Source organism: Phyllobates terribilis, unplaced genomic scaffold (genome assembly GCF_046119375.1).
Source record: "Phyllobates terribilis strain yellow unplaced genomic scaffold, ASM4611937v1 Scaffold_11__3_contigs__length_659146591, whole genome shotgun sequence".
Lineage (NCBI taxonomy): Eukaryota > Metazoa > Chordata > Amphibia > Anura > Dendrobatidae > Phyllobates > Phyllobates terribilis.
The window spans coordinates 119,916,115-119,928,946 of record NW_027362771.1 but is presented as its reverse complement, the minus strand read 5'-3'; the positions used below and the strand labels follow the sequence as shown (position 1 = coordinate 119,928,946).

Sequence of the window (12,832 nt, the reverse complement as noted above, 5' to 3'; positions counted from 1 at the left end):
TAAAATATTAGAAAAAAAAACAGCTTCTATTTCATTAGTACACTCTACTCCTGGTCACTTTTAAACATTTTGTAAGAGATGTTGAGAACACCATCAGTCGAGGTTACCGTTCTACTTTAAAAACTAACTAGTTCCATATTTTTCCTGTCATGCTACATTTGCATGAGGAGTATTTGGTGGGCTTTTTATGTTGCAGATTTTCTGTAACATTTCAGAACCTCTTAGCTAAACCACATTAATTGCGTTTTCTTACATGTGTTTTTAACACTCCGGTTCTTGTCTCTTTTTGGTATGTAATGTTTTAAATTAAGCAGCTTTGTTTTTTTTAATACCCCCTGTTAATTGGCTTTCACAATACATTTATGTGTGGAGTACATTTTGCTTTTTTTTTTTTTTTTTTTTTTTTTTTAAAATCTATGGATTTTCCATGCCTAATGCAATTCAATGGGGAAAATCCACACAAGTCCCAGTGTAAGAGAAATTGTGGTGAGTCTTTGAGATCCACAACATGTCAAACTGTAAGACGCTGTGGGTTTTTTTGGGCAGTGCAAATACACAGCATCAAAAAACTCCAAAACTAACTAATTGTGGGAAATTAACCTTAGTTTTCTTACATACAACTGACTTATAGGGAACCTGACAGCTGATACATGCTGCCAGATCCACAGGCAGCATATGCCAGATGTCTGCCATACATCTTTCACTCTGAAACGCTACATTGTTTCAGAGAAAAACATGTTTTAAAGGCCACCGGGTACTAAGCCATACAAGAGACTAGCTATATAGTATATCTTGACTTCAGCAAAGCATTTGACAAAGTACCTCACACCATCCTTATTGAAAAAATGACCAAGTATGCAATGGACCAGGCAACTGTTAGGTGGATTCATAACTGGCTTAGTGATCGGACTCAAAGGGTGGTTGTAAATGGCTTCACATCCAGCTGGATGAATGTCTCAAGTGGGGTACCACAGGGCTCCGTCCTGGGACCTGTATTGTTCAACATCTTTATCAATGATTTAGATGAAGGAATTGAGGGTAAACTGATTAAATTTGCTGATGACACAAAGCTAGGAGGGATAGCTAATACTAGAGAAGAGAGAGAGAGAGGATTCAAAAAGACCTAAATAAACTGGAGCAGTGGGCAGCAACCAACAGAATGATTTTTAACAGGGAAAAATGCAAAGTACTACATCTGGGCAATAAAAATGAAAAAAGCATATACAGAATGGGAGGAATAGAGCTAAGCAACAGTACATGTGAAAAAGACTTAGGTATACTAATAGATCATAGACTGAACATGAGTCAACAGTGTGATGCAGCAGCAAAAAAGGCAAATACAATTCTGGGATGTATTAACAGAAGCATACAGTCTAGATCACGTGAAGTCATTATCGGTCTTTACTCCTCTTTGGTCAGACCTCATCTGGAATACTGTGTACAGTTTTGGGCACCACATTTTAAAAAAGACATAGACAAACTGGAGCAAGTTCAGAGAAGAGCGACCAGAATGGTGACTGGTCTGCAAACCCTGTCCTATGAGGAACGGTTGCAGGATTTGGGAATGTTTAGCTTGCAAAAAAGAAGACTGAGAGACTTAATAGCTGTCTACAAATATGTCAAGTGCTGTCACATTGTAGAAGGATCATCTTTATTCTCATTTGCACAAGGAAAGACTAGAAGCAATGGGATGAAACTAAATGGGAGGAGACACAGATTAGATATTAGAAAAAACTTTTTGACAGTTAGGGTGATTAATGAGTGGAACAGGCTGCCACGAGAGGTGGTGAGTTCCCCTTCAATGGACGTCTTCAAACAGAGGCTGGACAGACATCTGTCTGAGATGATTTAGTGAATCCTGCTTTGAGCAGGGGGTTGGACCAGATGACCCAGGAGGTCCCTTCCAACTCTACCATTCTATGATTCTATGATTCTAAACAGGCGGGTCCCATTCGGAGCCTCACCATCCACTGTCAATGACTACTTTTTGTCCCTATACATGCACACAGGGAGAGACTCGTCATTCACGGTGACAAGGGGGTGAGAAGCCACCAGGAACCCACCTGTCCAACTAGTCTACCCGTGCGGCTTTTAAAATAAGCTTTTCACTCAAGCATCATAGCATTTCAGAGTCAAACAAACATGGCTAAAATGATACAGCCAGTGTCTGTATGCCTGATGCTGCCCATAGATCGGGCTAATCTCCAATACCGTTCTAAAAGGGAACCTGTCAGCATGTTTTCACGTGTGAAAATAGTGGTATGGCAATATAGGCACTTGCCCCCATATAAAAATAACGTCTTTTTTTGTAGAGATCCGATGTACTAGGGTCAGTCAATAAGTAATGCCTCCTATTTTTTTTCTCCTTAAATAAGATGGTTGTGTTAAATATTCGAATTTGGCACAATTCCTCAAACCTTCTCCAATCCACAGCAATTGCAACTTCCTGCACCAACAGGTGTCAGGACTGTATCCGTTTGCAAAATGGCTGACATCGATATTCGTATTAGACAACGTTCTGTGATTGAATTCTTGCATGCAGAAGGTGAAACGCCCATTCAAATTCATGAGAGACGGAAAAATGTGTACGGTGATGCAACAGTGGATGTCAGTACTGTTAGACGATGGGTTCGTCGCTGTAACACAGCTGAAGGGCCATCACCGTTGGCTGACAAAATGCGGAGTGGCAGGCCAGTAACCGCAGTGACTCCAAGCAACATTCAGCGAGTCGATGACATCATTCGTGGTGACCGCCGGGTGACTGCAGATGAATTGTGTGGCATTATCTGCCTCAGTAAAGGCAGTGTGATGAAAATATTGGACAAATGGGATACAGAAAAGTTTGTGCACGGTGGGTCCCAAGAATGCTTTTTACCATGCTGGAATACATGCCCTTGTTAAACGGTGGACCAAGACTGTGGAAATGGATGGAGATTATATTGAAAGGTGACAAATTAATCGTTAATGTTGTGGTTTTCAACCTATGTAATTGCATTTGAATTTCTTACCAATTAAAAGGAGAAAAAAAATAGGAGGCATTACTTATTGACTGACCCTCGTATCAATCATGAGAAATCTAGGATAAAAGTCATATGCAAATCAGGCTGGAAAAGCACTGGAGGTGTTCATTGCATTTAGATGTTTTCTTCAAAGCACACCGACACGGTCCCCAGGACACTTCCAACCTGATTATCAGGACTTCTGCACTAGATTTCTTATGACCTGCACATCATATCTCTACAAAAAAAATATCATTTTTATTGGGGTAGAAGGATCTATACCTACCACTAATTCTGTGTTTAAAAATATACTGAGAGGCTCCCTTTATAGGTACAAGTGCATCTCACTAATTCAGAATATCATCAAAAATTTATTTCAGTTCTTCAATACAAAAAGTGAAACTCATATGATATAGAGTCATTACAGAGTGATCTATTTCAAGTGTTTATTTCTGTTAATGTTGATGATTATGGCTTACAGCCAATGAAAACATGAAAGTCATTATCTCAGTAAATTATGATAATTAACAAAAACACCTGCAAAGGCTTCCTAAGAGTTTAAAAAGGTCCCTTAGACGTCTGTTTCAGTAGGCTCCGCAATCATGGGGAAGACTGCGGACTTGACAGATGTCCAGAAGGCAGTTATTGACACACTCCACAAGGTCCCAGAGTTCCAAATTGCATATGGAAATCAAGGTCCCAGAGTCTGGATGAAGAGTGGAGAGGCCACAATCCAAGCTGCTTGAGGTCTAGTGTGAAGTTTCCACAATCAGTGATGATTTGGGGAGCCATGTCATCTGCTGGTGTAGGTCCATTGTGTTTTATCAAGACCAAAGTCAGCGCAGCTTAATGCTTAATGCTTCCCTCTGTCGACAAGCTTTTGGAGATGGAAATTTCATTCTCCAGCAGGACTTGGCACCTGTCCACACTGCCAAAAGTACCAATACCTGGTTTAAAAACAACAGTATCACTGTGCTTGATTGGCCAGCAAACTCGCCTGACCTTAACCCCATAGAGAATCTATGAGGTATTGTCAAGAGGAAGATGAGAGACACCAGACTCAACAATGCAGATGAGCTGAAGGCTGCTATCAAAGCAACCTGGGCTTCCATAACACCTCAGCAGTGCCACAGGCTCATCGCCTCCATGCCACGCCGCATTGATGCAGTAATTGATGCAAAAGGAGCCCCGGCCAAGTATTGAGTGCATTTATTGAACATACATTTCAGTAGGCCAACATTTTGGATTTTAAAAACAGTTTTCAAGCTGTTATAAAGTATTCTAATTTACTGAGATGCACCAGTAGTTGACTCAAAATAAGCATATACAAAACAAGAGAGTATGGGTATCATGTCTGACAAATTGTAACTTTAACTTATGATGTGAAACCAGAGAATGCCAATTCCATAGAAAAGAAATGCATTGCGCTGAAAGTACCATATTCTTAAAGCCAAGACTACACGTTTGTAAATGACACAAACATTATTTTATACCCATAGCCTAAGATTCCAAAACACAGTAAAAGGTAGTAGATTTCTTTTGAATTTTACATGAAACAAAAAATCCTCAACAATGAGGTAATAATTATTAGACAGTGTCTGATGCATTTTATGACATGGATTGAATATTCTATGAGTTTTCAAGATTCACTCCCATTAAAAATTTTATCTCTTATTCCTTACTGAATAGGTCTAATAAAATTTAGGCGCATTAAAATACTTAATGATCACCGTCTTGCCTGGTTTCCAGCATTGCTCCGGTCCTCTTCTGGATCACATGACTGATCATCTTTGCCTGTTCACAAAGGGACTGCTGTGCGGGACAGTGCAGCTTCCGCCAATGTAACTCTAAGGCCACAGCCCCATTATCAGTATTTGGTCAGTATTCGGTCAGTATTCGGTCAGTATTTTTTCTCAGGAGTGGGAGCCAAAACCAGGTGAGGAACAATCAGAGAAAAGGTATAATAGAAACACGTCACCAATTCTGCATTTATCACCCACTCCTGAGAAAAAATACTGACCGAATACTGACCGAATAATGATAGTGGGGCCATGGCGTAAGACTCAGAACAAGGCTCCATAGGCTTACATTGTGAAAGCGACCAGAGCGGAGCCGGAAACTGGGGAAGATGTCCATTGGTAAGTATTTTAATGCACCTACACTACATTACAGACATATTTAGAAAATGTACTGGAAAAGCTCATTCTCCAAAAGAATAAAAAAAACTACTTAGCAAAAACATTCGCTAGGGATTTTTTTTTTACAAACATGAATACAGAGAGGTGTGTATGGATGGAGTATGGTAAGATCAGGGAGGGTTCCTGATTTGGGACCTGCAACTATTAGACACACATATACTGGGAGCATCACCTACCATTTCCTTTAGATGCAAACTCTTCCATTACTCTAAGGTGGGAAGCATCTTGAAGGGGGAAAATAAACAGACATTATCAGTATGTTTAACGCATGTATGTTAGTAATTGGACATCAAATCCCCTTTAAGCCACGATTAAGAGTAGTAGATTTGTTGCCGATTTTGCACCAAAAATTCCCAGCAAATTTTGTGAATGGGATTTTCAAAACTCAATTCATACAGTTTTTTGTTGATGTGAATTTAAGGTCATATAGCAGAGATACACTTCCCCAGCATGCACAATGTGTTGAGGATATGCAACATAATAGACAAATCCACAAATCTGCAACAGAATTCATATATAACATAAAATAAAATAATCAACCTGTTAAGCATATAGGAATATTTAAGAACCTTTGTTAACAAGGTAACTTACCATCACGAACAGGAGAAAAAATGTCACCTAGACTACTTCTTCCAAAGGGATCTACTGATTGTAAGTCGGGTGATTTAGCATAGTCGGTTTCTTTTGACGGTATTACATCAAGACTTGTACTATGTGGAATACCTAAAAAAGAAAATAAGGAAAACATAACTTAGTAAAGAAAAAAATGTGAAGATCACATGACAAACATTGAGCCTCATTTTTAAAAACAAATAACTGACCATGTTACCCAGAGCAACCAAAGAACATTGCAACTTTAAATTTCACAGAGCATTGGTTACAATGTAAGACCAGAAAGTTTTTCATGCTCGGTAAGTTATATAAATGAGATCCTATTAATTAAATATCTTTTGTTTATATTTGGAAATATTCTGAATGAGTCCACAAATCTGATGCCAAATGTACTTCTCTTACCAGACACTGGATGTTAAAAAAGCACAGATAGGGTAAAACTTAGCGGGTTGTTGACTTCATAGCATTGTAAACATTTCAACAGGAACTATTGTGTTGGGACAAGAAACTCTAAAACTCTCTCATTTTTCAAGTTCAAGGCCCTCTGCAGTTCATGAATAACATGCAAAAGCAAGGGACGCATTGGTTTTCATGTCCATAGGAATCAAAACAGCAGTAGTTATGTGATTTACTCATGTGTCTACTTTCCTGCTGTTCTTCAAACACTGCATTCACTTCTGCACATACATAATACCGTAGCTGCACCCAAACCTGTATCATTCGGAAGTTTAGGTTCTTTAGGAAGTTGAGAAACACTTTCTTTCGAAAAGACCTATATAGGGGTTGTCTACTACTAGAACAACCACTCCTTCTTAAACTAAATGTTTGGCCCCGATTAAAAAAATAAAGCCTATACTCTCCTGTTGTGCCGGCTCCGTTCCAGCAGTGTAGGCACTCACGGTCCCGGCGCTGTGATGCGGTGGAATGACACGTGATGGCCAATCAGCGCTGGCATCACTGTCCGCGCCTTCGGACAAACTGAACGTTAAGAGGAAGTCCGCGATCGGCTGCAGGCCTAGCTTCCGCTTCATGTTCAGTTTGAACGAAGGCCTAGGAGTGGACAACTGCTTTAAGCTTAGACAGTTCTTAACCAAAAAGAGCTGTCATAAAATCTACACTATAAGTGATCAATATATTATCACTGGTCAACCCAACAATGACTAGAACAAGGGGGTTCAGAGCCTGCAGTTTAAATGGAATTTTCCGTTGAGTAAATGCATGATCACTGCGCCAGTCTAAGTACTTGGGATGGAAAGATAGCTGAGTGACGTACTACGTAGTTAATGGAGTATATACTACTGCGCTTGCAGACGTCAAAAATAAATGTCTGAAAGAATCTAGAACACCAGGTTAAATACTGTATATGTCAGGAGTAATCCGGCTAATGCTGTAATAGACCTACCTACAATAGTGTCAATAATAAAATGAAAAAAAAAAAAGTTTTTTGCATGAACCCCTATGCTTCATTTTTTACCTTTCTATATTTTTATTTATATATTGTTTCCCTTAAGGGTAGGTTGGCTATCGATGGGGCAAGTATTTGTGTTCCCTGCAAGACGTCCTTTCAGGACTGATTAGGGAACAATTGCCAAAAGGTTTAGTATATGTGTGTGTAATAAATATATATATATATATATATATATATATATATATATATATATATACACACACACATACATATATATATATACACATACATACATACACACACACTTAATTATGATATATTATATTTTTTTATATCACTTTAATAGTTGATATAACAACTTTTTATGGGGGTGTATGTGTACATATTAGATATTCATACATCAATTTATATTTCATACAATCAAGTATATATAATTTTTACTTTTTAATTCTTGATATAGGTTCATATACCTTTTAAATAAATTACTATTAAATAAACTAATTTTTAATCAGTGTTTTTCTATCCAGAATAAAGATACTATTACATATTTTTCAGGCTCCTTTTTATAAATAATAATATCTATTTACATCCACTATTTATCACATATCTAGGGGCCCCTTTTTGCTCTGAGTGTGTCTCCTGAAGCCTATACATCAGGTGTGCTTAGGGGAATTAAAACTCCTCTGTAGGTAGAAAGGTTAATTAGTAGTGCTATATAATCATGATGAGCATGGTGGGGCCCACTCCCTGAAGAATAAAGGACAGTGATTACTTTGATACCCGTTGGATGTTGTGGCCGCTCTGAGGCTCTCGGAGCAGTGACGTCACCCTAACCACTCCCCCCCCCCCCCCCCATGTGCGGCATCAGTAAGAAGTGTAGCTTACAGCTGGGGCATGCCGCATGTCGAGCGCCAGCTGAAGATTCACGGCATGGGGCATTACAGACTTTTTCACCGCCAGGCATTATATGGGGATTCCAGGACCAAGGACAATATAGGAGGACAAAGCAAACTACACAGGTACTTTAACCATTGTGCTATCCACTGCATTTGGTCCATACGTAGTGTCTAATTGGATGGTTTTATCAGTTGTCTCTGTGATCCCTATAGCAGCACAATAGGGGATTGCAGGTGCAGGGATTTTTTTTTCCATTTTATTATTGACACTATTGTAGGTAGGTCTATTACGGCATTAGCCGGATTACTCCTGACATATGTTTACCCTGGTGTTCTAGATTCTTTCAGACATTTATTTTTGACATCTGCGAGCGTGGTAGTATACACTCCATTCACTACATTTATTCCCACAGGCAGGTGATCACACAAAACCTGCTCTACTACCAGCAGCTGCATTTCTTCTAGCAATTGTATAGCGTGAGTGGGTGGTGATTTCTAATTATTTGATTGACGTGCTACGTCAATTTCACAGACATTGCATGGAGTACTAGTGAAGATCCATGACCACCTTTCCAGCCAAACTCCTTAAAAAAAACAGGCTCCAGGCCCCCAATCTTGTGATTGCTAGGATTCCCGAGCATTGGGGTCTTAAGTGATCACACATTTGCCAGTTCCATGTGAATAACTTAATAAAATATTAAAATATTTTTTTGTACTGCTACACCAGATCCAAAAAGTTCACCATTACAAAAAAATGGTAAAAGAACAGAAAACACAAATGTACCAGGTTTTTCACTATTCATTTCAGGCTCTCTACTATCCACCGTCTCAGCTGCTTGAGGAGGTGCTGGTAGCGTTACACTGGATGGTAAATCTTTTATGTGTGCTCCACTTATACCCGCAGTTGACTTGGTTGGAGCCTTCCTTGAGGATACCAAAGATGATTTACTTGAACCTTTACCAATCTAAAAAAAATATATATATATATAAAACTTCATTAAAGGGGTTGCCCAGGATTGGGGTTCAAGTCTGCAGTTAGTCACTCTATGTGACTGCAGAGTTGCGAGTCCTGACAGTGTGCACACTGCCTACTGTCAGGACTCTATTGTGCTGGCGCCAGATGATCATATGACCGCAAGTATATGATTTGCATACTTTTGCCCACATTTCGACTAGACGTGTCCTACCTCGCTCCATTTACTTGCATTGAGCGATGCCATGGAAATCTAATCAGCACATGACCAAACGCATGCAAATCGCATACTTGCAAACACCCACCCGCTCCCAGAATTGGAGAATCCTGTCAGCGCTGATAGAGTGACTGCAGACTTGAACCTCAATCATGGACAACCCCTTTAAGCAAAGACAAAGTACATAATATTAAAACAATAAGATAAATCAACTAGATTAATTAGCTCATTCAATAGTTAAAAGAGAACCTGCAGTCTAATAATCAGGAATCGTGTTATAAAACGGGGAGCTAGGCAGATTTACGGTATATTTAATTTTGTGAGGAAAGATTCAGTTTACCTGTGTTTTCATCATTGAATGTTCTGCTCCTTCTGGGATTTGAGTCCACTGGGTGGTCCTATCAGTGACTGACAGCTATGCATACACTTTTATACAGAAATAGATGTCAGTCAAGTATAGGACCATCAACTGGACCCAAATCCCAGAAGGAGCAGAGGGTTAAATGATGAAAACACAGGTATACTAAATGTTTTCTCACAAAACTATATCTCAATGATCCTCCTACTGTTTGCAGACCAATCTGCAGACAGTAGGTTATAAAACACCTATAAAAGGGAATCTATCAAGTTTAAAGGGAACCTGTCACCAGCAAAAACATTATTAACCTGCAGATATGAGGTTAAGCTGCAAGTTAATAGCGTTACTAACCTGCCCCCAGTGCGGGTTCAGTCACCACTCTGAGCATACAAAGCAGCGGCTGTAACCACACCCCTTGCCCTGACTGATTCTGGCTTTGCATTGGGGCGAGCTGTAAGTCAGGTCCGGGGGTGCGGTTACAGCCACCATTCTGTCGTCTCAGAGCAGTGACTGAACCCATGCTGGCGCCGCCCCTGCGACAGAAACCAAATGCTGCGGGGAGAATAAAGTTCATTTACTCCTTGCAGCGTTTGGCTACGTGCAGGCGCCGGGCAGGTTAGTAACACCATTAACCTGCAGATTTACCCTACATCTGCAGGTTAATAGCGTTTTTTGCTGGTGACAGGTTATCTTTAACCCCTTTGCCACGAAGTCTGTTTTCACTTTACTGACCAGGCCAAACTTTACAATTCTGACCAGTTTCACTTTATGAGGTAATAACTCTGGAACGCTGCAACACATCCCAGTGATTATGAGACTGTTTTTTCGGGACACATTGTACTTTAAGTCACTGGTAAAATTTAGGTCCATATTTTTTACGTTTGTAAAAATATCAGAATTTTGACAAATTTAGAAAATGTTACAATATTTAAACTTAATTTTTGTGCCCTTAAATCAGACAGTTACATCACACAAAATAGTTAATATATAATATTTACCCCATGTCTACTTCATATCACAAACATTTTTTTAAATAATATTTCTTTTGCTAGGAACTTAAAAAGGATTCATTTTTTCATTTTTTTTTTTTTTTTTTATCAGCAATTTCTTATTTTTCCAACAAAAATTTACAAAACCACTTTTTTTGGGCCACATAATGTAACACATAACAGGAGAAATGGACTCCTCCATTTATTGTGCAATGTCTCCTGAGTACGCTGATACCCCATATAGGTGGAAAACTACTGCATGGGCGCATGGCAAGGCTCAGAAGGGAAGAAGCACAGTTTGACTTTTGGAGTGCAAAATTGGCTAGAATAGATAAACGCCATGTTGCGTTTGCAGAGCCCCGATGTACCTAATCTGTGGAAACTCCTCACAAGTGACAACAAGACCCCACAAGGAATTTATCTAGAGGTGAAGTAAACATTTTTAACCCTCAGGTGATTCACAGAATTATCTAACATTGAGTAGATGAAAATCATAATTTTTTTCCTCTAAAATGTTGCTTTATGTGCAAGTTTTTAATTTTCAAAAGGGATAATAGGAGAAAATGAATGGTACAATTTGTTACGCAATTTCTCCTGAGAACGTCAATACCCCATATGTGGTTGAAAACTTCTTTTGGAGGCACACCAAAAAGTTCAGAAGGGAAGGAGCGCCATATGGCAGTGCAGATTTGCTGTTAGGGTTTGGGGGTGCCATGTCACATTGGTAGAGTCCCTGAGGTGTCAGAACAGAAGAACCCCCCATAAATGACCCCATTTTACAAACTACACCTCTGAATGAATTCAACAAGGGTACAGTGATCATATGGACACCATTGGTGTGCCACAGAACTTTATACCATTGGGTGAAAAAGAAAAAATAATTACATTTTTTGCCACAAAAATTTTATTTTAGCCTCAGATTTTAGATTTTCACATGGGGAAATGAGGAAAATTACACTAAAATCTGTGACACAATTTCTGCTGAACATGCCAATACCCCATAAGTGGCTGTACAGTACTGCTCAGCCACACTGCGAGACTCAGGAGGGTAGGAGTGCTATTTGACTCTTGGAGCACAGATTTTCCTAGAATAGTCTGCGGATTCCATATACAGAGCCCCTAAGTGCCAGAAGAGCAGAATCCCCCTCTCATGTGAACCCATTTTGGAAATTACACCCCTCTGGGAATTTATCTACAGGTGTAGTGATGATTTTGACTCCATGGATGCTTTCCAAAAACAAGCAGCAATGGAAGTTGCTGAGTGAAAATTGCAAATCTGCCATTGTAGTGCCCACCTCGTGCTTGTGGAGACAGTTCAGTTGTCTGTAACAAAGAACTAGTGTATAAACACGCATTTTTAATTCAGTTGCTAGAGTTAATAGAGAAAATATGACTAATACTAAACTGCTTGAAAAATTGGATAAAACCTGAAAGGTTTTTCATACAAAAAAAAACAAATAACTCATTACAGAAATGAATGGATTCTGCATCACACAACATGAAAACTGCACTTAAACACAAACCATGCAGAACAGAACTCACTTTGTGTGCACTGCTGTGCTGGAACTGAATGCACTGCACAGATGTTTTATGCGCGTTCACAGATTTGATGGGTGAGCTTAACATTCTTAAGTCATAAAGGTAAATTTTTCCACGCGAGGAGCCAACTGCCAGTGTAGCACCATCAGGCATGAAGTCTACAGCAGTCAGAGGTGATTCAGCCACAACTGTTTGCAGAACACTGGAAGAAAAAAAAAAGTTAACAAAACATACCATTGCTAAACTATTTTGTGATGCACTGCTTAATTTTTGAAAAGTTTATAGGTAGTCCAGTGTCCAAGTAAAGCTTCATTAGTGCAAAATGAAAAAGTAATGTAAATTATTAATATATTTGATTCTACAGTTTTCTTGACGTTAGTGAATGGAAACCTCAACAAAGAGGATGATTTCAACTAAAGCCTCAATCACACATCAGTGACTTTTCTTGTACGCAAAACGGTCCAATTTTCATCAGCATGATATCAGATTGCTATACGTATGTCAGCTTTTAACCATCAGTTTTTCTCATGTGAAAAAAACCCTAATTGAGGTTTCCTAAACTTTCCCATTAGTCAGGCAAATTCATACTGTATAGCAGTAAAAGAAAACTGAAGGAACCAATATTGTTCTGGCTAAATTAATT

The 12,832-nt window shown here is 39.1% G+C and overlaps 1 protein-coding gene across 1 annotated transcript in view; it reads right to left on the bottom strand.

Annotated features, from left to right (window-relative positions):
* Positions 1-12,832, bottom strand: part of NEDD1 (NEDD1 gamma-tubulin ring complex targeting factor) — a 78,944-nt gene that overhangs the window by 16,942 nt on the left and 49,170 nt on the right. The window contains exons 7-10 of the mRNA XM_073651576.1: positions 12,193-12,391; positions 8,898-9,078; positions 5,789-5,920; positions 5,374-5,421 (exon numbers count right to left, since the gene is read on the bottom strand). Coding sequence (XP_073507677.1) covers positions 5,374-5,421; positions 5,789-5,920; positions 8,898-9,078; positions 12,193-12,391 — 560 coding nt within the window. The remainder of the gene's footprint in view (positions 1-5,373; positions 5,422-5,788; positions 5,921-8,897; positions 9,079-12,192; positions 12,392-12,832) is intronic.